This window comes from Rhinoderma darwinii, chromosome 2 (genome assembly GCF_050947455.1).
Source record: "Rhinoderma darwinii isolate aRhiDar2 chromosome 2, aRhiDar2.hap1, whole genome shotgun sequence".
Taxonomy (NCBI): Eukaryota; Metazoa; Chordata; class Amphibia; order Anura; family Rhinodermatidae; genus Rhinoderma; species Rhinoderma darwinii.
Genome location: NC_134688.1, coordinates 283076952 through 283103492, shown reverse-complemented (window position 1 = coordinate 283103492; position 26541 = coordinate 283076952). Strand labels below are relative to the sequence as shown.

The following is a 26541-nucleotide window of genomic DNA, read 5'->3' as shown; positions in this document are numbered from 1 at the left end:
TTATTCACACGAGAGTATTTCACGTCCGTGTTACGCACGTTTAAACAACGGACGTCACACAGACATGCATTTCAATGGGGCCATTCAGACATTCAGTGTTTTTCACGCTGTGTGTGTCCGCTGCGTTAAACTCACTGCATGTCCTATACTTGTGCGTTTTTTGCGTATCACGCACCCATTGAAGTCAGACGTCCGCGGATGTCACACAGAACTGCAATGCAGGAAAAACACGTTCGTGTGAATAAGGCCTTAGATAGGGGTCTCATCTCAGTCAGGTGCTATAGATGTCACATTTTAGATAGCAATTGATAGCTTTCTATGTCTCCATAGGTCTAGGGTACACAGTGAGGCCATGTTTATGCTTGTCTTTTGAGTTCCTTTTTAGATATTTCTTGCAATAACACATAAAGGAAAGGATACTTTGAGGTATCACATTAATTTATTTTGGGATGCAAAATGATGTACACAGTTTTATAAGATCAAAAAAAAAAATGTATTTCCCGTCTTTCATGTTCTAAAAATACATCCAGATGTAAAAAATAGAATTGAAAAACTAATGCAAACTGACAGAATTTTAAGGATTCCTCATCATAGATTTGTATGCAACAATTTGGAGAGCATGGACACATGTAAAATTAGTCCATTTTATTGCAGTACCACAACAGACACGAAGGCTTATTTTACCCGGGAATTACTCAGGGCCCAGGCTCGCCAAGGTTTAGGATACAGAGGAATCACAAATCACAGGAACAATACCTAGTAAGTGCAGTACGGATTTGAAAAGAATCATATGTAACCACATCATTTGATGCTCTTGATTTACTGTTTTATGCTTCATCGAAAAACCAGGTGCTAGCACAAATAAGCAATTGCAAGGCAGCACAGTGGGAATATATTTCCCTATTCCTTTCCTATTATGCAAATGTAGTCAAGTATCATTAGAAAATTAAGACTTAATTGGGACTTGTATATAAATTATAATTGAAATGCTTTGTAGCTTTTTAAAGCTTTAGATTTATAGATATTTTTATGTTCTTTATACAAGGGCTTAAGGTATTTGGGATATCTGCTTTTATGAGGACATAATACAACCCTGATGATGTCATACATTGCTTCTCAGTTGGACATAACCCTTGTTATTGTTTTGTCGCAGAGCAAAACACATTTAAAAGAACCTGTCACCTCTTCTGACATGTCTAGTTTAGTAAATACTTGTATTCCCCATTAAATAAAAATTTTGGAACATATTTTCTTATAACTCTGTGTTGTGTTGTTCGTCTGTTATTCCTACTAGAAATGTATAAATAAATTGACAACAAAGGCCCTGTTCACACAGAGCAATAAAATCTGCCCGCACTTTCTTGCCTCGGTTTTTGCGGCGGTTTTTGGGCGCTGCGGGCAAAAAAAAATATTTTTCTCTGCCTCCCATTGATTTCAATAGCAAGTCAGAGACAGAACCGCGGGAAGAAAGACCAAGAAACCACCTCCCATTGATTTCGATGGGAGGCGGTTTCTTTGGTGCTAATTCTGACGCGATTTCCGTGTAAAAATCAGCGCCGAAAAACTCTGTGTGAAAAGGGCCAATAGTTTGCTCATTGCCATTGTCAACAGAGTGTCCCCCTACACAATCTCACTCTGTCAGCAATGATTGGATAATGTCAGTCCTTGTAGAGTCACACATCCAACTAGTAACACACAGTTATCAGTTTTTTTCATAAATTTCTAGGAGGAATAACAGAGCACAACGTAAAGCTCAAGGAAAAGATGCTCCAGAATTGTTATTTAATGGGTAATGCAATTATCTACTAAAACGGACATCTCAGGAAAGATGACAGGTCCTCTTTAAGGATATTATAATGGGATTATGGGAAGGAATTATATGAAAGGCCCCAACCCAGATAATAAGATTTGAAAGCAGACCTACTGACACTGTAGCGAAAACTATATAAATCCCTGTAGAAAAATATTTTTATACATTAATCTCTAAGGCCTCATGCACACGACCGTGTTTTTGCGTCCGCAATTCCCCCGCAAATCCACGGGAGAATTGCGGACCCATTCTTTTCTATGGGGCCGTGCACACGACCGTAGTTTTTGCGGTCCGTGCACGGCCCGGGAACCCGGACCGCAGAAAGTACGGACATGTCCTATTATGGTCCGGAGTTGCGGTCCGGGCTCATTGAAAACAATGGCCCGGCCATGTGCATGTGCGGGCGGCTTGCGGCTGACAGTCCGCTGACAGTCCGCAGCCGGCCGACACGAAAATCACGGGCGTGCACACGGCTACGGTCGGGCTACGGTCGTGTGCATGAGGCCTAAGACCATGTTTACATTTGGTTTATTTATGGATACTCAATGTGGATTCTACACTGTAAATCTGCAACAAAGAACAGAACGTTTACAATTTACCACATTTACACACTTTAAATTACAAAAATTAGATAGAAGAGCATGCGGTGGATTTTTATATCCACATCATGCCTTATCTGTCATGGATTACTTCCAGATCTGCCGTAGTTATGAGTTTTTGTAATGCAAAGGGTGAATTAGGTGAAAATATAGCACTTTGCCTATGTGCAGCATATAATATTTACAAATATGAAATATATTAATATATGGTGCTACCATGCCTTTAAGTAATACCTTAGCTAATACAAATGAAATAGAAAAAAATCTAATTTTGAACGTCTGTTAGCCACAATTTTTATTAATTTTTTTATTAACTTTCAAATTTAGCTTCAGGTAGCCCAAGGCATGCAAACTGCCAGCTTTTCATTGTTTTATACATTGGTTTCTTGCAAGGCAGCAAACAGTAAAGGATCGGTGAAGGTCTATGAAAAAAAGAAAAAAAAAAACAATGTTGGGCCATAAGTAAAGCACTCACACTGGTATTATTTATAAAACTATATTAATTGATTCATATAATTAAAATGTGAAGTGCGTTCTCTCGCTACAGGTATAATCCACCTACTGGCCAGTAAGTTAAGAATTCATATATGGTAAATAAATATCACAAAATTCATGAAATTTGCCAAATGTCAATTCATAAACAACTATACAGTAAGGGAGAGGAAATTCATCAATAATTATCTCATGCTCATCAATAAGGTAAGGTAGGTAAGGTACATAGGATACAGCTCCAGGTAATAGTCCAAACAAACTGGTTGGAGCAATCCATGCTGTTTCTCATAAAGTGATCTAGACTGCATACTTAGCCTCGTGAAAAACGGGCATGTTGGCTTTTTTTTTACAACTGCTGTCTTCAGAACAATGAAGTTCTATGGTTGTAGTCACACGTCCATTTTTTTAACAATTGTTCGGCTGACAAGATATTTAAAGTGTATGGGCAGCCTTAGGCAATTAGGAAGCTTGGCTGTTGTCCACCGCCATCAGAGCGACTTGAGAGGAAAGTCTGGTTTGCGCCGAATTCCCTACTACGGTATCCTGCGTTCTTTTGCGGGTAGAGCCTTTGACATCCACATGATTCTATAGCGTCATTAGATCCAGACCAATGCGTTTCATCTAAAATTGGACTTACTCATGGTGCAACTTTCTATTTATACTTGTTATAGTATGAATTTACATTTGGCAAATTGAAACTATATGAATTGATTTTGATGAATTTTGTAATATTTACCATATATGAATTCTTAACTTCCTGTCCAAAAGGTGGATTATCTCTGTAGGGAGAGAATGCACTTTATATTCATAATTAATTATATGAATTAATAAAGATCATTAATGAGTAGCGCAAATTTTGGACTAAGTGCATTGTTCTGGATGTAAAGACGCTACAGGATCATGTCGATGTTAAAGTTTCTGTCCACTGAAGACCTCTGGATAGTGAGGAATTTGGCACAAACCAGGCTTTCCTGTCAAGTCACTCTGATGGTAGTGGGCAACGACCCAACTTTTGATTCGCCTAAGGCTTAGCCTTTTATTATGGCGGGTGCCATGAGTTATTGATTATATTTAAAAAGGCTCTGCTACGAGCCGGTCTACCACGCATTATACATGACTGCACCAGTGCTATGACTGTGAACGTTGGATATAGTCGATGAACGGAGGTATTTATATTTGCTGTACTTCTTGTGCTTTTGCCAGTGTATGCTTCATCAACTCTTTAAGTATTGCTGTTCAGAGACAAATATATTTGAAGCCCATTATACCTGTACTAAAATTATATATCTGTGTGGAGACAAATGTGGAGACATGTTCATGAACTTCAGTTAATGGTGGCCTCAGGAATTACCTATACGTTAATGTTACTGTATAAGCAAGCCTAGAATACCAGTTTGTTTGGACTATTACCTGGAGATGTATACTTTGACATTCTATTTTCCTTACCTACAGGCTGGATGGCCCCGTATTGATGAGCATGAGATAATTATTGATGAATTTCTTTATTTATAGATTTTTTAATTTACATTTGGCGTATTAAAAATACATGAATTGATTTTCATGAATTTTGTGATATTTATTTACAATATATGAATTCTTAACTTACTGGCCAGTAGGTGGATTATCTCTGTATCAAGAGATTGCACTTTAATTATATGAATCAATAAAGATAGTGCTTTACTTATGGCCCAGCATTGTTTTTTTGTTTTTTTCATATTCAATTATGGAGAATTCTCCTAGGGTTGGCTGACTGGATATGGATTGTAGTCACCAGTCAGTGTTCTTTTTGTCAATAAAGGTCTACTTTTCTTTCTCTTCCACATCTACTATACTGTTTGTATGCAGCATGTATTATTAACTCACCTTTTCACGCGCCCAATAATTGTTATTCACTTCGAGGCTGAATTTAGAATCATAACCTGGAAGTTGCAAATCTTACACATTATGGAATCAGTCAGTACTATTATTTACAAATATCATGAGTTTATATTATGTTATACTCATATATGGGAGCAAGAAGTCAGTCAGTTGAACTTTATGAAATAAAAATAATATTTGAATTCTACAAACTACTTAAAGGACTTTTTCACATATGAAAACATAAAATAGTCCCGTAGACTGTGCAGACCTTGACATTGTAACCGAATGGGGGATCCTCAAATATCTCACTTTGTATCTCTCCCTTAAGCTCCTATACCCTTGACCCTAATTTATTCCTAAGTCTTCTATTAAATTAAGATATGGTAACTTCATGCTGCATATAAAATGTAGAAGAGAAAGTCGGTAATTGTTGCCTTTCTTGGTGGGGTAAACACAATCCTCATATCCAGCTGGTTTCTACTTGGAGGAAGAATTGTGGCTATCATTGACTGCTCTGCTTACTGTTGCCTGGGCATGGTTAAAATACAGGACTAGGTGAGGCACATTGGCATTTGAAATCCACATCACAAGTTGTTAACTACAGCACTTGTGACATGGTGAATTAAGAAAATTCCAACTATTTTAGTACTTTTTCAGGGTTATATCGGATCTCAATTAAAATTCTATGTGCATTAATTTTACATAAATATTTACACTATAAATAAGAGCTATATACCATTTTTTTTAAAGGAGATAGTTCCTTCCGCTTTTCTCACGTCATATCCTATGTAAATTGTAGATAGACATTCTTTCTATAAATATGAAATCTGAATTTGGTGTTAGGTCAGGAAGACCTTGTGTGACATTTGAATTTGTTGTGATCCTACACTTCTTCGATTTCCAGGTTAAGGGCGAACTAAACCACCAATCAGGGGCCACATGTGAATCGGTGTTCAGCGAGGTAGGATCTCATGCTGTTGAAGCCTTGGATCTTCCTGGCTGTTTCCGAATGCGCAGTCATAGCTACCTCCGTGCCATCCAAGCTGGCTGCTCCCAAGATGATGACTGCATCTCTGTCTTTTCCATGTCTGGGCCATCAGGACCAACCCTTGCCAGCAGCATCCTCAAGCCCAACACTTGTAAGTGGCTATTATGCATAATGTAGCATACTATGTCTATAATGCTGCGGTATAAACTTGTTGTTATCTGTTTCCATTATAGTTATTGCAAGTCGTTTTTATGTTGAGTTTTCATTTTTGTCTCACTCTACTCATGTTGCTTCTAGATCTATCAACGTCTTCTAGTTTTAAAATATTTAATTCAGTCTTCTGAGATCTGTGAAAAAAGAAAAAAGTTGTTATGATCGTTATGTTGAAGAGGAATTCTCTTTATAGTATGATTATAGGAAAATTATGATCGGTGGGGGTCCAACCTCACGAGTACAAGGAAGTAAAGACAAACAAAAATGTTTAAGGAGCAGTTTTATTCTAAAGATCAGTTGGTTCCGGCTGTTTGATAAACAAGTGCCATCACTAAGCGTGAGAAACCCTCTTTAAGACACCAGCATACATTTTACACCCACTTTAGTGTTAGAATATAACAGTATGTCAATTCCAATTTTGCCTATTTTTCTGCTATCCTTTGTTATCTAGATATTTGGCTAAATAGCTGCTAAAGTTAGGATATAAATATTACTGTGTAACTATGGAATATAATGGTCCCATTAGGCAAGCTTCACAGTCAAGGGATCACAGACATGACTTTGCTCGTTAAAGTCACCTGGACTATAAAGTAATAACTAGCAACTTTCATATATGTCATTGCAGATAAATGTTGCAGTGGCTAATAGAAGGTGACCTTTCTTTAAAGTCATATGCTAGCTTTCATGTGTGCGAAGTTATGGCTTGTGTAAAAGTAATGTGTTGCTGGTCACCATGAGAGTGAATGGAATAATTGTATCTGCCAGTTAGCCAGGGATGTATGTTCTGCTTTTCTCCCTCTTTTTTCCTGACAGCTATAAAATGTCTTTGTTATTCTCATTACGGATTCTTTATCCCACATCTCTTCACTGTCTTATAACAACGTAGAATTGCTGAAGAAATGTGGTGAAGTGTGCCTATGATCTGAGAAAAGTTAGTAAAAAGTAGACTGTAGAATATAAATAGATAAAAGAATATGTTTTATGACTAAGGGGTGAAAATAAAATTTTGAAGCTTGGCAGAGTCGGGAGTTGAGGTTCAATTTCGTTAACTACCCTCTTAGATCTTGTGCTGGTTGATCAATTTGAGTACTTTATACTTTATTTGGAGGTGTTTTATCGGTTATTAATTAACTGACTCATCTCTCATGTCAGTGCTTAGTTATTTGCTATTAAAACTACCAGCGAAAGTAGGGCAAAAAAGTCGACATGCACCTCCAAAATAATATTGAAACAGTAGCAAAATTTTATTGACACCAAAAAGGGGAAGACAAACATATTAAAAACGTTGTATACATGAATTCAAATAGTGATCCATGATAAGATACACTGTAAAGTGCGCAAGAGCCCAAATCTAGATCAGACCTGCCGGACTACATGATTGACCCTAATAAGGATCCCACTTCAATACATAGAGTAATTCCTAAAATAGGATAAGATCATGAATAAATCTGACATGCAGTGCAAACAGGCACATACCTAAAAAAATCATAAGAATAAGACATTAGATATATACAAGCCCGGCAGAGTGGCGCACACTTAAAAAACAATGACCAGCTATTTTGGGTACGTGCCTTTTTGCATTGTATGTCACATTTGTTCATGATCTTATCGTATTTTAGGAATTACTCTATTTATTGAAATGGGATCCTTATTAGGGTCACTAATGTAGTCCGCCAGGTCTGATCTAGATTGGGGCTCTTGCGCACTTTACGGTGTGTATCTTAGCATGGAGCACTGTTTAAATTATTGTATACAACGCTTTTAATTTGTTTGTCTTCCCTTTTTGGTGTCAATAAAATTTTGCTACTGTTTCAATATAATTTTGGATGTGCATGTTGAATTTTTTTGCCCTACTTTCTCTGTTAGTTTTAGATGTTTGCTTTAGGGCATAGATTTTGTACTCCATAGATAGGTAATGTGCCTGCCCACTCTTGGTTTTTCATATATTTATTTGCTATTGACACGTACTGTACAACAAATGGTATCCATCTAATTAACATTTCTCTGGGTACAAACACATTTTAATATATCAAAGAAATTACTAATATAAACCGCTTTTCAATATACACCATTGGAGGACCATTCCCTTTTTTTTGGTAATAATCTGCATTTTACACACCCAATGCATGGCTTTGAAGATGTGCCCTTTCTTGTTGGCTTCCGTACCCACTGGAGAAAGATCCTGCCCACTCAACCTTGTTCTAGGAGGAACTGAGCCATTATTGTAACTGTGCAGAAGGGGTATCTTGCTGCCATCTTTGTGGAGTGGAGGCACAGTCTTTTAATGGAGCGTAATGGAAAGAAGCTAATATTAGTAAGGGCCATCACATATTAAAATTTGGTTGTAACTTGAGGTGTACTTTAAAAGACAAATATAGAAAGTAGCTATAGGTATAGTACTATATTAGATTTCATTGTTATAACACAATACATAATGTATTATTATTGTTAAATCACCTAGAAATATAAGTCCTTGAGTTGTTTTCTTAGTTTTAATAGTTTCTTCATAAAAAATTTTTTTTTTAAGTGGGAGGAGCTGTCAGGCAATACAACTCTTTGAGGGATTATCAGCTATTTTTCCTAAACTACTTAAATCCAACAAATTAAACAGGCAATGCATCGGAAAAGTATCAATGTGTAACCGGGCAGATTTATGCTTCCAGGAGTCTGGAGAACATGGGTGAGATCTCCTTTAGGAGATGTAATAGCTTCTGTATCCAGTTATAATTTTGAGAAAATAGTTATACCAAAGAAACTGCTGAAAAGGATTTGTAAAAACTTGCGAAAAACAAACAACTCAAAAATGTATTGGTGATTTTTATTTTAAGTGAAAGTGCTCCTTAGCACATAGCTGTAATATTCATGTGTAGTAGTACTAAGTTAGATATGAAAACTGTACCACATTATCATTCCTATAAGCAATGTATTGGTGATAATCTTTATCTGTGAATGATATGGAAACATTTCCAGCACTCTATCCAGTAAAATGTCTACTTTATTTGATAAAAGTGACATGATACATTCCATGTTTACATATCTTAGGCTACAAGGCCCTTAGTTATAGCCAGGTGAACATTTTACAGTTGCTTGAACTATAGCTTCTGGTTTTAATGCAAATAAAGTTGTATAGTGGCTAGGACTGGGCGATTATTACCTAAATCAAATTAATTGAACATGTAACCTCGATTACGATTAATAAACAATTTTAGGACACACCCCTTTTTGCTTGCCACGCCACTTATTTGCATGCCACACCATTTAATTAACGTAGATCCCCTGAGCCTGCTGTATACTACTGTATATAATATACCCCCTGACACTACCCCTCACACAGTATAGTGTCCCTAGAGCTGCCCCCATGCAGTATAATACCCCCATACATCCCCAATAGTGCCTAGAAAAAATAATAAAAATACATACTCACCTAACCTCGTTCCAATGACGAGTGAAGGAGATCACACTGCTCCTCCGGTCTGTGTGGCTCGGTGCATATTTTCCGGTTCCGCTGCACTTCTGGCATATACCAGCATTTTAGGCATCCTATTTGTCCACGGTGTCCTCTATTCCCACCCCATTTACTTCTTGTTTAGCCTCAATGACCATGTACCATCGTGAGCGGACAGTTGCCGCCCCAATGGCATATACATGGACGGTGGGGGTTATATACAGGGATGATGGCAGAAGTGCAGCAGGCTTAATACATTTGCACTGAGTCACGCACCGCTCAGCACAGACAGGCGTGAAGCAGTGATGTCATTGCGCCTGTCTGTGTTGAGCCGTGAGTAGCCGGCGTTATACAGTGAATAGTAGAGCAGGGAACTGACGGAAATAAAATTAACAAAACGAAATGCACAAGATGATCTCGGCTATCTGTGCTGAATTTCGGTTTCTGATTTTTTCCGATCAATTGCCCAGCCCTAATAGTGGCCAACATCTCCTTTTGAAAAGACATATACAGTATATGATCTAAACAAGCAATTGACATATTTTGGTATTAGTTAGTAGTATTACCACAAGATTTCTTCTTATATTGCTTAGATAATCAAAGCAAAGGGGTTGTGCCTAATAATAATAATAATAGTAATAATAAAATACATACTCACCTAACCCCGTTCCAACAACGAGTGGAGGATATCCCTCTGCTCCTTCTGTTTGTGCGGCTTTGCTAATATTTTCCGGTTCCGCTGCACTTCTGGCATATACCGACATTTCAGGCATCCTATTGGTCCACAGTGTCCCCAATGCCCGCCCCATTTACTTCTTGTTTTAAATGCCTCAATGCCCATGTGCCACGGTGAGCGGACAGTTCCCACCCCAATGGTATATACACGGATGATAGGGTTTATATGCAGGGTGGATGGTGGTTATATACAGGGATGATGGCTGACTGGTATATACAGGGATGATGGGGTTTATATATACAGGAATAATAATGGCCAACATCTCTTTTTAAAAAGACACATACAGTACAGGTCCTTTTTATTTAATTAGAATATCATCAAAAAGTTAATTTATTTCAGTAATTCAATTCAAAAAGTGAAACTCATATATTATATAGATTCATTACACACAAAGTGATGTATTTCCAGCATAATGTTGAAGATTATGGCTAACAGTTAATGAAAACCCAAAATTTAGTCTCTCAGAATATTTGAATATTGGGTAAAAGTTCAAGATTGTAGACTCATGGTGTCACACTCTAATCAGCTAATCAATACAAAACACCTGCAACGGTTTCCTAAGCCTTTAAATGGTTCAACAGTCCGGTTCAGTAGGCTACACAATCATGGGGAAAACTGCTGACTTGACAGTTGTCAAGAAGACAGTCATTGACACCCTCCACAAGGGTAAGCCACACAACACATTGCTAAAGAAGCTGGCTGTTCACAGATTGCTGTATCCAAGCATATTAATGGAAATTTGAGAGGAAGGAAAAAGGTGCACAAGCAACAGGGATAACCGCAGTCTTGAATGGATTGTCAAGAAAAGGCCATTCAAGAATCTGGGGTAGATTCACAAGGAGTGGACTGCGGCTGGAGTCAGTGCTTCTAGAGCTACCACACACAGACGTATCCAGGACATGGGCTACAACTGTCACATTCCTTGTGTCAAGCCACTCATGACCCAGAGACAACATCAGAAGCGTCTTACCTGGGCTAAGGAGAAAAAGGACGGGTTTGTTTCTCAGTGGTCCAAAGTCCTGTTTTCAAATGAAAGTACATTTTGCATTTCATTTGGAAATCAAGGTCCCAGAGTCTGGAGGAGTGGAGAGGCACTCAATCCAAGTTGCTTGCGGTCCAGTGTGAAGTTTCCACAGTCAGTGATGGTTTGGGAAGCCATGCCATCTGCTTGTGTTGTTCCACTCTGTTATATCAAGTCCAGAGTCAACGCAGCCATCTACCAGGAAATTTTAGAGCACTTCATGCTTCCCTCTGCTGACAAGCTTTATGGAGATGCTGATTTCATTTTCCAGCAGGACTTGGCACCTGCCCACACTGCAAACTGTACCAATACCTGGTTTAATAACCACAATATCACTGTGCTTGATGGGCCAGCAAACTCATCTGACCTAAACCCCATAGAGAATCTATGGGGTATTGTCAAGAGGAAGATGAGAGACACCAGACCCAACAATGCAGATGACCTGAAGGCCGCTATCAAAGCAACCTGGGCTTCCATAACACCTCAGCAGTGCCACATGTTGATCGCCTCCATGTAACGCTGCATTGATGCAGTAATTCATGCAAAAGGAGCCCCGACCAAGTATTGAGTGCATATACTGTACATACTTTTCAGTAGGCCAACATTTCGGTGTTAAAAATCATTTTTTGAAATTTGACTTATATAATATTAAAATTTTCTGAGATACAAAATTTGGGGTTTTCATTAACTGTTAGCCATAATCTTCAATATTAAAAGAAAAAAAATGCTGGAAATAGAGCACTCTGTGTGTTATGAATCTATATAATATATGAATTTCACTTTTTGAATTGAATTACTGAAAATAAATTAACTTTTTGATGATATTCTAATTCATTGAGAAGGACCTGTATATGATCTAAACAAGCAATTTAAATATTTTGGTATTAGTAGTATTACCACAAGCTTTCTTCTCATATTGCTTAAATAATCAAAGCTTAAAGGGGTTGTCTTAACTTCACATCTCTTGTTTAAAATGAAGCCGTTTTGAGCCCAATCTGAAGCCACAGGTCCCGCTTCAGAAACTGTGAAGTTGAACCTTGCCAAACATATAAAAAAGTTTTATTGTCTCCTTTTTCTGTTACTTATATAGTGCCAACATATTCTGCAGTGCTCTACAGAAGTTGTCCTCATTGTCTCCAATAGGCTTGCAATCTATATTCCCTACATGTATGTTTTGGAGTTTGGGACGAAACCGGGTATTCAGAGGAAACCCATGCAAACACAGGGAGAACATACAAACTCAATTCAGATGTTTCCCTAGGTCGAATTTAAACCCAGCATTGCAAGGCAACAGCGCTCACTATTAAGCCACAGTGCTGTCCAAATAAATGAATGTCCATGTGATCCATGGATGTGCTGGGTCCACCAGAGCATGTCCCACTCTATGTCCCTATGCCAATTAACACTGGTTGTAATCTCAATACTGCCTTCTATAAATGGCTAGGCCTTGTGATGCCAATAACATAAATTGTTCCAAATAATAGTACTCACATTAGACTGTCTTCACACCATTGCCACATTTAGTAAATGCACAGTGTCCACACAATTAAGTGGTTATTAGGGAGTTTTAAAATCTTGCAGGATGGCAGGGGAGGGTATAAAATAATAAACTAACAAGGACCTTTTAGACACCACCCTCCAGCGCTGACATCTATTTCCCGATGCTTTGGTCCCGGAAGCTTCAGCAGCTGTCACGTGCCGTGCATCTGGCACATGCCACTGCAACGAAACGCTAACTTCTGCTGTCCCATGCCATTCATGGCAGCATCACTGTTAAGGCCGGGGATTGTCTGCAGCGGCACGTGACTGATAAACCACATGTGACCGTAGGTGGAGCTTCTAGGATCTGATCGGCCGTGAATGGGGTTTTCGGTGCTGGGGTGGGGGGGCATTGAAAAGCATGAGTACATGTTAGTTTATTATTTAATACCCTACCCTGCCCTCCTGCAAAATGTTTAAAACTTCCGGATAACCCCTTTAATGCAGACAAAATAGTATAGATAGAACTGTAATACCAACACGAACATGGAATTACTCATACCATTGTGTCCACCACAAAGAAATACTAATAAGATTGTTGAGGAAGTCATGGCTCAAAATATATTAGACTGAAATTTTTAGACGAGTGTTTCAAATAGATAATAGATTATATCGATATATATCAGAGAGAAGTAAGAGACATAGACATTGCTAGTATGCACAAAAATACTCCTCTGAGGTTTATTGATCAAACAATTACAATAATATCATTCATAAAAGGGTGTAGGCTTGAGATTAACCAATCAAAGGCTGTGTGACAATAACTCTGATTTAGCCAATTGCATACAATATTTAATATTGAGCCAATCACAGGCATACAATACATTTTAGATGTAATATTATCATTTCATTAGATGCTTACGTCGGACTTGCACCTGTTCTATTTGGCCAGAATATAATAGCTTGTTCTTCTAAATGGGGAGTGTGGAGGAGTTTTATTCACATATGTATGTGAATATCAGGATAGAAACTTTGTCTGGGCGTTCAGCTAGACTGTTGATTGCAAGGCCACATAAAAAACACAGAGGTTTTATATATTTCTGAAAATAGGGGGGGAGAAGGTCATTGCAGGTGGAATATAAATTACATCTCAGCATGATATGGCATCCTGCTCGATAATCCATAATCTAATTTAATAGTGATAATATAAGCAAATGGACCATCTATCACAAACCCCACTTTTCTCATATTATATTACAGAGATGATATATTATGATTATAAACCTTATGTATTTCCCCTCAGGTTTGGGTTTTGGGTCCCATCAGTGCATTGACAAGTCCTGTACATCTTCATCCTCTTCTGTCTTCTACTCTTCACTGACTGTCACCCTTAGGGTAATCCACACAGTTGTGCAGTCAGACTGTACGATGGTGTCCAGTGAAGGATTTATTATTACACACCTCCTGGTCACTTATCTTCCGCTGTAAAACACTTGGATGTTGCTGACTGGTTCACTCAGGTCTTTGACCTTTACTTTACTTTGACAATTGCTGTTGTCAGCAGGACTTGGTTTGGTCTTTCTCATCTGTCAGACACCGTCTCTTGTTAGTATACGTCACCGGGCTGTACACAGCACCTCATACTGTGAGCCTGGAGTGAGTTCCCTCGTAGGCGGATTAGTGGAGTTTTATTATGACTGCCACAAACCCTCCGCATCGAAATCCTATTCCTCCGGCAAATTGCTTGTCTGCACTGCTGCTTAGAATTGTGACACTACCTTCAGTTCATGACAAGCATGTTGTATTGGCTCAGGCTGTGCCTGCTACATCTCAGTAATGGATCATTTTAAAGTCTTTGATTTAAATTTGTTGGCACTTGCTGGGGACCCAACCTTTGTCAATTGTTAAAATAAATACTCATCTGGTGATAACAACATCTGCATACTCTATAAAAGTTATTCTAAGTACATACAATAACAATGACAGACCCTTGACCCCTTCCCACTTTGGCCACTTTTGACCATCACAGAGCCTCATTTTACAAATCTGACATGTTTCAATTTATGTGGTAATAACTTTGGAATGCTTTTACCAATCCAAGCAATTCTGAGATTGTTTTCTCGTGACACATTGGACTTTATGTTACTTGCAAAATTTGCTCGATATATTCAGTATTTAATTGTGGAATACACCAAAATTTAGCAAAAAATTGCAAAAATGTGCATTTTTCTAAATCTAAATGTATCTGCTTGTAAGACAGGCAGTTATACCACACATAATTGTTGATAATTAACATCCCCATATGTCTACTTTAGATTGGCACCGCTTTTTGAACATCCTTTTATTTTTCTAGGATGTTACAAGGCATAGAAATTTAGCAGCAATTTCTCACATTTTCAAGAAAATTTCAAAAGGCTATTTTTACAGGGGCCAGTTCAGTTGTGAAGTGGCTTTGAGGGCCTTATATATTAGAAACCCCCAATAAGTCACCCCATTTTAAAAACTTCACCCCTCAAAGTATTCCAAAAGCATTTAGAAAGTTTCTTAACCCTTTAGACGTTTCACATGAATTAATACAAAGTAGAGGTGAAATTTACAAATTTCATTTTTTTTTTGTGCATAAATTCATTTTTAATCCATTTTTTTTGTAACACAGAAAGTTTTACCAGAGAAACGCAACTCAATATGTATTGCCCAGGTTCTGCAGTTTTAGTAAATATCCCAGATGTGGCCCAAGTGTGCTTATGGACTGAAGCACAGGCCTTAGAAGCAAAGGAGTACCTAGTGGATTTTGGGCCTCCTTTTTAATAGAATATATTTTAGGCACCATGTCAGGTTTGAAGGGCTCTTGCGGTGACAAAACAGTGGAAATCCCCCAAAAGTTACCACATTTTGGAAACTACACCCTCAAGGAAATTATCTAGGGGTATAGTGAGCATTTGTACCCCACAGGTTTATTGCAGAAATTATTGGAAGTAGGCCGTGAAAATGAAAATCTAAATTTTTTTCAAAGAAAATTTAGGTTTAGCTAATTTTTTCTCATTTCCACAAGGACTAAAGGAGAAAAAGCACTGCAACATTTGTAAAGCAATTTCTCCCGAGTAAAACAATACCCCACATATGGTCATAAACGGCTGTTTGGACACACCGCAGGGCTTAGAAGGGGAAGAGCGCCATTTGGCTTTTGGAGCTCAAATTTAGCAGGAATGGTTTGCAGAGGCCATGAGTTACCAAAACAGTGAAAACGCCCAAAAAGTGACTGCATTTAGGAAACTACACCCCTAGAGGAATTCATCTATGGGTGTAGTGAGTATTTTGACCTCACAGGTGTTTCATAGATTTTATTCGAATTGGGCAGTGAAAATAAAAACAATCCTTTTTCTTCAATTACGTAGCTTTAGCTCAAAAATTTTCAATTTCTCAACAAATAAAGGAAAAAATGATCCCCATTTTGTAAAGCAACTTCTCTGGAGTACGGAAATACCCCATATGTGGTCATAAACTGCTGTTTTGGCACATAATAGGGCTCAGAAGGGAAGGAGCGCCATTGGCTTTTGGAGTGCAGATTTTGCTGCATTGGTTTCTCGGCACTATGTCGCATTTGCAGAGCCCCTGTGGGACCAAAACAGTGGAAATCCCCCAGAAGTGACCACATTTTAGAAATTACACCCTCAAGGTTTCACATAGGGGTCCAGTGAGCATGTTAACACCGCAGCTGTTTTGAAGAAATTAGTGTGCACTCGATGTTGCAGAGTGAAAATGGGATTTTTTCCGTAGAAATGCCAATAAGTGGTGCCCAGCTTGTGCCACCATAACAAGTAAGCTCTCTAATTATTATGCTTTGTTTCTCGGTTTTAGAATTACCCTACATATGGACCTATGCTTTTACCTGAACATTTGACCAGGCTCAGGAGTGAAAGAGTACTATGCGAAGTTGAGGCCTAATTTGGCGATTAACAAAGTATTGGTTCACAATTGCAGAGGCTCTGATGTGAAATAATAAAATAAACCCCTGAGAAGTGACCCCAATTTGGAAACCCCTCAAGGCATTAATTAAGGGGTGTAGTGAGCATTTTCACTGCACAGGTCATTTCCATAAATGATTGCTTTGCGGATGGTGCAAAGTAAAAATTTCTATTTTTTCCTAGATATGCCATTTCAGTGGCAAATATGTTGTGCCCAACTTGTGCCACTGGAGACACCCCTCCAAAAAATTGTTAAAAGGGATCTCCTGGGTATGGTAATGCCATATATGTGTAAGTAAACAGCTGTTTGGGCATGCTGTAGGGTTCAGAAGGGAGGGAGCGCCATTTGCCTTGGTAGTAGATTTGTTTTGGTGTTTTACTGGTATTTCAGTTTATAATGTTGGTGCATATGTAAGCTGGGCAGAGCACATCAGTGGCATAGTCTGGTGGTATAATAATTGGATAAAAAAAAATCAATAAAATAATCCATAGATATTTGTTACGCTGTGAGGCAATCCGTTCTGCACAGGCCATTATCACACTGATAAACGGTATCCTTACTTATCCCCCTTTTGGTCCACACTCCGCACCTTTGCAGTTTGGGGGATTTTGCTGGGAAAGTGTTGTCCTGGTATAATATGGGCACCCTCGCTTCCAGCAGATATGTTTGGGTCCTATCCTTCCTGGTTCCATAATTTTAGGGCTTTGATAAATCGCCTCTTGAAACAGAAGAAATGTTCCCCTCGGGCCTGCACAACTTCATATTTTTTTATTTCCTGACTTATTGGAGCCTTAACACATTTTTTTTTTTTATAGACGTAGTGGCATGGGGGCTGTTTTTTTGCGGAACGAGCTGTACATATTATTGGTACCATTTTGGTGTACATGCGACATTTTGTTCACTTTATATCCTATTTTTTGGGAGGCAAGGTGAACAAAATACAGCAATTCTGGCATAGGTTTTTTTATACAGAGTTTACCATGCGTTATAAATTACATGTTAACTTTATTCTGCTGGTCAGTCTGATTCCAGCGATACCTAATTTATAGCACTTTTTTAGTGTTTTAGAAATTTTTGCACAATAAAATTACTTTTGTAAAAAGAATGTATTTTTTCTATCGCCATGTTGTGAGAACCATAACTTTTACATTTTTTCGTCGTCAGAGCTTTATTAGAGCTTGTTTTTTGCGAGATAAGCTATAGTTTTTCTAGGTAGCATTATTAAATACATGCGACTTTTTGATCACTTTTTATTCAAATTTTTGTAGGGCAAAGTGACCAAAAAACAGGATGTTTTTTTTTACGCCGTTTACCGCGTGGGATAAATAACATAATATTTTTGTAGTTCAGGCTGATACGGACGTGGCGATACCAAATATGTATGCTTTATTTATTTGTTTCAATAATAAATGACTTTATAAGGGAAAAGGGGCGATTGCATTTTATTCTATTACTTGAAACTTTTATTATATTTTTTACAACTCTTCTTACCTTCTTTATACTTTTTTTACATTTTTATTTAGTCCCACTAGGGGACTTGAAGGTCCAACAGTCAGATTATTGTTTTAATACATTGCACTACCTATGTAGTGCAATGTATTAGATCTGTCAGTCATTCACTGACAGCAAGCCGATTAGTCTTCGCCTCCGGGCGGGGCCTAATCGGCTTCAGTAATGGCAGAGCAGGAGGCCATTGTTAGGCCTCCTGTTGCCGTAGCCGCAAATCGGCAGCCCTGCCATGCAATCAGGGCTGCCGATCTGCGGCTACGGGGACCTGAAATGCTTCAGTACTAGGCATACCGGGAGGCTAGTGTTAGGCCTCCAGTTGCCTTTTCAGACACCGGCACCCCGGCAATTTCATTGCTGGGGAGCCGATGAGCTGCAAACTCCTTAAATGCGATTGCTTTAAGGGGTTATACATATACCTAATATCTTACAAAGCTGAAAGCAACTTGTTTTATCTTGGAAAGCCTCCCAAGGTCTCTTCGGGGCGAGATGGGTATGATAATAAGGTGGGCACCGGTCTGCCAGGACTGTTCTGTAGGCAAATCAATTAGCTCTAACAGAATTTAGCAGCAACAGCTGTAAAACCTGGGACATACCAATTAGATCTTACCAAATTGATCCTTGCAGTCTTGGAGGCATATGTGAGGCCACATACCATCAATGCAAGTGCCATAAAGAGTGCCTTGGATGCTACCGGTTTACATTCCTTATTCGTCCACATTCCATTACGACACTTTCTGTAAAGAACAATCATTTCATCGCATAATCATTAATTGATCGTCATCAGGTAATTCAATTGAATAAAAACATTACTAAAAGTGATATATACAAACAGATTTTTCTTCTTTTTATATATACTGCACAGAATTGTCTTATGAAACAGCTGGTTCAATCCTCAGCAAAACGAAATAATATCGTGCACACACAGACCAGATCCAGGTATAGTTCCTGATCTGAATTTTCTGTTTTAACATTTTCCTTTTCACAACAAAACATTTTTTCAAATGGGAATCTACTTGCACTGAGAAGATATCATTTACAAGTTATAACACTGACACATGCCTCCAATAGTGCAATGCTAAGGCACGCTGATATAGAACAACTATTCCCCTATCACTACACACAACTTCTGCAGTGGGGAAAAAACTGGCCAGGCTTCAGGCTACCCTAAAATAGGCCTACACATAGTTCCTACTACCAATGGGCCATAATCGTGGGCTATGCCAAAAACTGTAAATTTTGTCAGTCTTAGGCCTCATTTACACGAGCGTAATATACGCGCGTGCGACGCGCGTGCTTTTCACGCGTGTCGTACGCACCTATATTACTCTATGGGGGCATGCAGACAGTCCGTGAGTTTTGCTCAGCGTGAGTGCGCTGAAAAAAACTCACGACATGTTCTATAAATCTGCGTTTTTCGCGCATCACGCACCCATTGAAGTCAATGGGTGCGTGAAAACCACGAAGGTCACGGAAGCACTTCCGTGCGAACTGCGTGATTCGTGCAAGAGCTGTCAAACTGAATGTAAACAGAAAAGCACCACGTGCTTTTCTGTTTACAAACATCCGAACGGAGTGTCTTACAGATGACCGAACCGAACTTTACCGGGTTCGGCCGAACTAGTTTTGGCCGAACCCGGCAGGAGACAGTCACTGTGCAGGGTGCTGAAAGAGTTAAACTGGTTCAGCACCCTGGACAGTGACTTCCGATTCCAATATACGTGAACGTGTGAAAAAAAAAAAAAGTTCTGACTTACCGATAACTCCCGGCTTCTTCCTCCAGTCTGACCTCCCGGGATGACAATTCAGTCCAAGTGACAGCTGCAGCCAGTCACAAGCCAAGCACAGGCTGCAGCGGTCACATGGACTGCCACGTCATTCAGGGAGGTGGGGCCAGATGTCAAGAGAGGTGCGTCACCAAGGACGCGTCACCAAGGCAACGGCCGGGAAGTTCTCGGTAAGTACGAACCTCTTTTTTTTTAAACAGGTTACTCGATATGGTGATCGGAATGCACTGTCGAGGGTGCTGAAAGAGTTACTGCCGATCAGTTAACTCTTTCAGCACCATGGACAGTGACTGACGTCGGCTAGCCTCATCTCTATGATGGCGGCTGCGCGAAAATCATGCAACCGCGCATCATACACGGATGACACACGGAGCTGTCAAGTGCCTTTTGCGCACGCAAAACGCTGCGTTTTTTGCGCGCGCAAATCGCACACGCTCGTGTAAATGAGGCCTTACAGTTTGCCAGGTTACAAAGCTTCAGCGAGCACCTACAGCTCCTTCTTCTTGAGATGAACAAGAAGGTGGGAGTGGTCTCTGGAGGATTTACCTCGTGCATTATGACTACCGTGTTTCCTGTCTTGTACATACTGTATATTATACGGATGAACTATTGTTTAATGTTGGACTCCACACTCATTTCCAAACTCATCTGATAATCCAGAACATGTGTAAATCCCACCCCATCAGGTCCTATAGATGCCTGATTAATACCACAAGCAAACAAAAATTATTTTACTTAAATCTGGCATAAAGCTAACAATGTTCAGGCAATTTTTACCTCCTTCCCATCTAAATCTGTAAAGACTCAACTGTGAGTGATGTCACCTCGGCCTCCTGTGCAGATTTGCTGGAGGGGAGTGATCTGTTACCATTTACACAAAAAAACTAAAAATCTGGGTTACTCTCACACATTTAATCTGGGTTAATCATTGGGGTCTCATACACATTTTGTAGACCTCCTACCTCTAAATTCGGTAATTCAAAACAAATCAAAATTGTAGGTTCTTGCTGAGACGTACCTGATTAGTCTCATCACTACTCCCCGTTTTTTAACTCTGCGGAAGTAAGGTAGCAGGGTTCAAAACTACATATCTCAACATATTGAGGTTGGGCACTTTATCTGGGGGCACTAGTTTGGCCCCCTGTAATACGCAATAGTCTAGAACAAAAGTGACTTTCTCCTGACAAAACTGCATTTTATCTTTTAGATAACTTTCAGCTGTTTTTTTTTTTTCTATTAAAACAACATACATTTTCAAAATTACATTTAGGCAGTTTTATTCTGACTCACAGGTCAGAAGTACCTCATTAACTCACTGCAACAACTGGGTTCCAGTCTTGAAATACTACAGCATACTATACCTCTTGCCTGCATGTATAAAAGCAAAAATAACAATTGTAATTCTTTATCTAGTAAAACAGGGAATAATATGTCTGCTAAATCAATTACTGTAAACCAATAATAAGTTGCGTGTGGGAGTACATACATTTTCAAAACCCTGTGTCTGTGTCTTACTTTATTACTCTCTAAACAATCATAGGATGGGGCAGAATTTTCTCAATATCTGTATTTTAATTCATATGAATTTACTTCAAAACATTACAACATCAAATCATATCATAACACATGAATATGCAACATAGCGCCACACATTCCAGCAGTCCAAATTTTGTAACTTATAATATCTTTTGTGCAGACAGAATAATTTGCTGTATTGTTTTACTCTCTCTGCGTACTCACCAACAACAGCGCATGCGTAAAAATAAGACATTCTTTTTCACAGAGGAGAGGAATATACACATGAGAGGGAAGTCAACAACCCCCCTTTTTCTTCCTCCTCCGGACCCTGCTTTTCTGGGTAAAAAACTAGAACTCCTGAATGACATTTAGAACTCTAATTATTTAACCCCATGCACAAAACACACTAAAAGTTTTACACAGTACTGCTGTTAAGAATGGAAACATGCAATATAGATCTAAAATCATTGTTATACAGTGGCCACTGGTCTCATCAATCCATGCAATACCTACTCATTGTATAAGCTTATACCAGTCTGTTTCTTTTCAGACTCTTCTTCGACACACATGTTACATCACACAGGTTCACACGTCACACACATGTCACATCACAACCCCCATCACAATCTACAATAGTCATCATCATCATCATCATCAATTCCTTACACACAGCATTCCGGATTCATTTACTCTGTCTCTGTCTATTCACAAACAGCCATTTATTAACATCCACACAGACAGCATTTTTGAACAAATTTTTCACAGTTTTTTTTATATAAACCTTTTCCACTAGATCCAACTTCTGTCATTTTTAACATTCTTTACAATCACAACCTCAGCTCCTTTTGCTATTTCTACTATAATGATGGCCGGGACCCATGCCCCTAGGCTGTCCCGCATTTTTGCCTTACTATCCCCTGACCCCATGGTCGGAGAGCATAGGGTAATCTCCAAAAAATTCCCTAGCTCCAGACAAACCGGCCTCGTCTGCCGACATATATCTCAGACCAGCCTATCTTACTCGTTTTGGACTAGGCTGTCTTACCAATATGATAATAAGTCGTTCCTCAAGACATTCTAGCAGTGGGCTATCCTTTACTCTGATCCTTCACTGTTTTGAACATCAAGAACGGACAAAATGCTGCCAATCCATAAATTGCAAGAGCAAATTCTTCAACACAATTGACATTCGTGAACCTCCATTGACTCAAACGGAAGTTGGTCACATTCATTTCAAACCTCTACAAACCCCTTGCTGCTGGGGTGTAGCTTTTAGTTCATACAGCCTGTGATGTATTTTGGTGACGATTTCTTTAGGGGCCCTTCGAGGGAGCCAATACCAATTCTCCTTCATTGTAATTTGAGTAGGTAGTTATACTACTATGACACAGGTGGCACTTGGAATATGTGTCAGGGTCGTTCATTGAACACAGGTTCTTATTTTACAACAGTAATCAATCCGGATGGTCTGAAGTTATACTACTACAGACTTACTTGGTTGGTATGCTACAACAAAGTCTATATGCCAGATTATCAAATGCATGCTATAAATCAGTCTGTACTGATTCCTACCTTATGCCAGTCTGATAATGCATACAACTGACGGTTTTTAAGGGCCCTTACACACAATATTACAACCTGGCGGTGTGCTAGAAGAGTATCAATAGTTACTCAATAAAACATTCAAAGTTTTCTCCATCCTCTGAGTTCTCCATTATCAGAACTTAACTGTAGAAGTCCTTGTGGTACTACAGGATATTACCTATGAATATCCAACTTTTCTGTCACCTACGGAAAGTCTGTACCTTGCCTGACACTCGTCTGTCTCAGAGCAAATGGGCAACAGGATAACCTTTGATCCTTAACAATTTCACACAACAGCCAAATAACAAATGACACACTACAACAGATCAGCACAAGTTTTTCCTCAATGTCCAAGCTGCAATCCTTTCATTTCAAAACTTCACATGTAAATTACAACTCCCAACCATCCAAGACTTACACATCTTTACCAACAACTCAAGATAACGTATGCAATCATTCATCACACAAAAAGTTGTAACATACCTTTTTGGATCCATCCTTTCATAATATTTCTGGATAAATGTCCCGGCGTCCAGGAGATGTGACGTCATGACAGCTAATTCCAAGGCTTAAGCAATACATGTGTGAAAGGTTGTGTAAGAAAAAGCGTTTTTTTTGTTTTTCAAAACTGACATGAATTAAAATACAGTGGAAGTAGTACTTCCTTTAGAAATAAAGAAAACAACAATAGGGGTATAGCCCCAATGGGAAGGTGAGAATTATACCCCTTTACAAGCAATGACATTAAGTTTTAGTGTGAATAGGTATATTGAGCGGAAGTATTGTGAGATAATAGGAGAAAAGCACAATAACAATTTAGGCTCCTTTGTACATTGCGTTACACCAACAGCCATTGCAATGAATTACAGGGTACAAAACATCACCCAAATAGAGAAAGAAGAGGAAAGAGAGAAGCAAGAGAAATACAAAACAAGGGTGGGAAGGGCACATGGGTGGGTAGATGTCGCAATGAGCCTGGACTCCAGTTCTGGAATATCATAATGAAGAAAGAAAGTCAAGAGCAGCAATTTGCATGGCATTAGTATGACGAAAGTGGGTGAAACTACAAAAAAGTCCCGTTACGTCTCTCCCAATTATATCATCGGTTAACCCTGAAGGAAGACTATGTATCATGTTGCTAGAGTAAGGTATGTGGGCGAAGAGAGGAATGTGTTCCAATGAGACCAGGTGGATAAGTAACATATTAGGGATTGCACCACCAGGTTTTCCATCCCCTGAATCAAAGCGATTCTACAGTGGTTTTTTTGCAGTGCCCGACCCCTCCATGACAGCTATTAGACGATCAATCTCCCGGGTTTCGGCCCCAAAAACTGTTGATTGCTCAAAATATTAGACTGAAATTTTAGACAAGTGTTTCAACCAACACTCACTCCAGAAATTTATCCAGATCCAGAGCATAGATTATATCGATATATATCGAAGAGAAGTAAGAGACACAGACATTGCTAGTATGCTCAAAAATACTCCTTTGAGGTTTATTGATCAAACAAATAAAATAATATCATTCATAAAAGGATGAAGGCTTGAGGTTAACCAATCAGAGGCAATGTGACAATAACTCTGATTTAGCCAATAGCATACAATGAGTATATTTCATATTGAGCCAATCACAGACATACAATACATTTTAGATGTAATATTATAATTTCATTAGATGCTAACGTTAGACTTCCAACTGTTCTATTTGGCCAGAATACAATAGCTTGTTTTTCTAAATGGGGAGTGTGGAGGTGTTTTATTCACATATGTATGTGAATATTAGGATAGAAACAAATAATAAGGAATGTGATAACTTTGTCTGGGCATTCAGCTAGACTGCTGGTTGCAAGGCCACATAAAATTCATCTAAGTGGTTTCAGAGTGAGAAAGCTCCCACTGTCACAGCATCGGCACCCCCGCGACGCGATCGCCGATGTTTTTTACTGCAGCCGGGTGCCTAGCAAAGGCCTCCGGTTCTACCTTCAGTGTCTGACTTTTAGAATGCTTTTAATACAGAATTGAAAGTTTCCAAGTCTGCACACCAAGCCATCTTGTCGGGGGAAACCAAGTCTAATCATCTTTGCAGATGGATTGCTCTACAATAAAGTTCAGATTGACAATATTAAATTGCATTTTACTGATCCAGTCTATGCTGCATTATAAGGCTGAATGCACATGATTCATATTACGTGCCGTTTCGCTGCACGTATTTGCATGCAGCAAATCCTCAGCGTAATACAGTACTCACAAAAATCTCATGTACACTCTGCATTTTATTGTTCTCGTAAATTGACCTGCACTGTGTATTTTAAAATCCACAGCATGTCATCAATTTATCTTCGAATTGCATCTGACTAGTTCTAAAGAAAAACACACCAAAGCCTGCAGCATTAAAGCGCACCTATTTACGCATCAAAATATAAAAAACACTTTAAAATTCACATGCGAATTTCCTGCGGTGCTGATGCGTATTTTCCGCAGCAAATTACGCAACGTGTGCATGTAGCATAAGAGCGCTGGTAAATATAGGGCAAAGAAGGCAAAGAATATATGTCTTGTCTTTTTTGAGCTTTTCTTAAACAGACACCTCATAGCAATTCTTGTTGGACAAATAATAAAAATGTTTGAACTGCAAATGTTAAATTCCAAAAGTCCCATTTTTAGTACTAAATTATACTCATGCTTTGACATAAAACTCTTATCCCTACAAGGCCTATATCTCATGCAGTGGAGTTACATACAGGGACTATGTTAAGAAAAGTATAAAATACCTAAATGGCCTAAAGTGATTGTTAGAATAAGATGGTAAAAGGGTGACCTACTGCTGGGACCCCCATCAATCCGCTATAATCTGTTGATGAACATGGCAGCAAGTGTTCAATTTCCCTGGAGCACTACCACAAGGTGAACAGAAACATTACACAGATCCTATTGAAATCAATAAGTTAGCCGTGTCATAAATGGATGTGCCAGGTCGTTCAGAGTGAGAGACCTGAACTGTAAAACCCCCTCTATTGATGTAGAATTTCCTAATAATGTTTTGGAAATAGGTTTTTTAAACCAGACAACCCCTTTTTGGAGTGTCATCTTCACGTTCTGAAAGGTTTTATAGAGTACTTCTTGCACACCCAAAACAAAGCCAACTCTACATTTCAAAACTCACTTGCCTAGGTCTTTCACTAAGTTGCCAGCTGTTTCAACCTTCTGCTTTTTGACAATTTAATCAACAGATCAACTTTTGACTGATATCTATGCTGAAAAGTTGTGAAGAAAATAGTCTTTCCACCTTTGTCCGAATGATAACAAGCTTTTCTGTACCATGCCTTGAGAAAAACTGAACTTTGTTGAAAGCCAATAATCTACCTGTCAAGGCAATAAAAGGTAGCACTTTTAGTGTATTTAGACAATGATCAATACTGAATTAAAACATTGACCATCATGGACTAAATTTAAAGGTCTTTTGACCTAACTGGGTAAACAAATCTAAACAGATGCTTGACATGAAGGTTTAATATTTGATGCAATTGATAACACTTT

At 38.8% G+C, this 26541-nt stretch overlaps 1 protein-coding gene across 7 annotated transcripts in view; it reads left to right on the top strand.

The window, feature by feature from the left end:
• The window catches only part of DLGAP3 (DLG associated protein 3), a 487940-nt gene that overhangs the window by 349784 nt on the left and 111615 nt on the right, over positions 1 to 26541 (top strand). For 4 of the 7 annotated variants that reach the window (XM_075853348.1, XM_075853344.1, XM_075853343.1 and 1 more), the window contains 2 exons: positions 655 to 759; positions 5666 to 5900. In XM_075853348.1, coding sequence (XP_075709463.1) covers positions 655 to 759; positions 5666 to 5900 — 340 coding nt within the window. The remainder of the gene's footprint in view (positions 1 to 654; positions 760 to 5665; positions 5901 to 26541) is intronic. The other 3 variants (XM_075853349.1, XM_075853347.1, XM_075853345.1) reach the window with 1 other exon arrangement.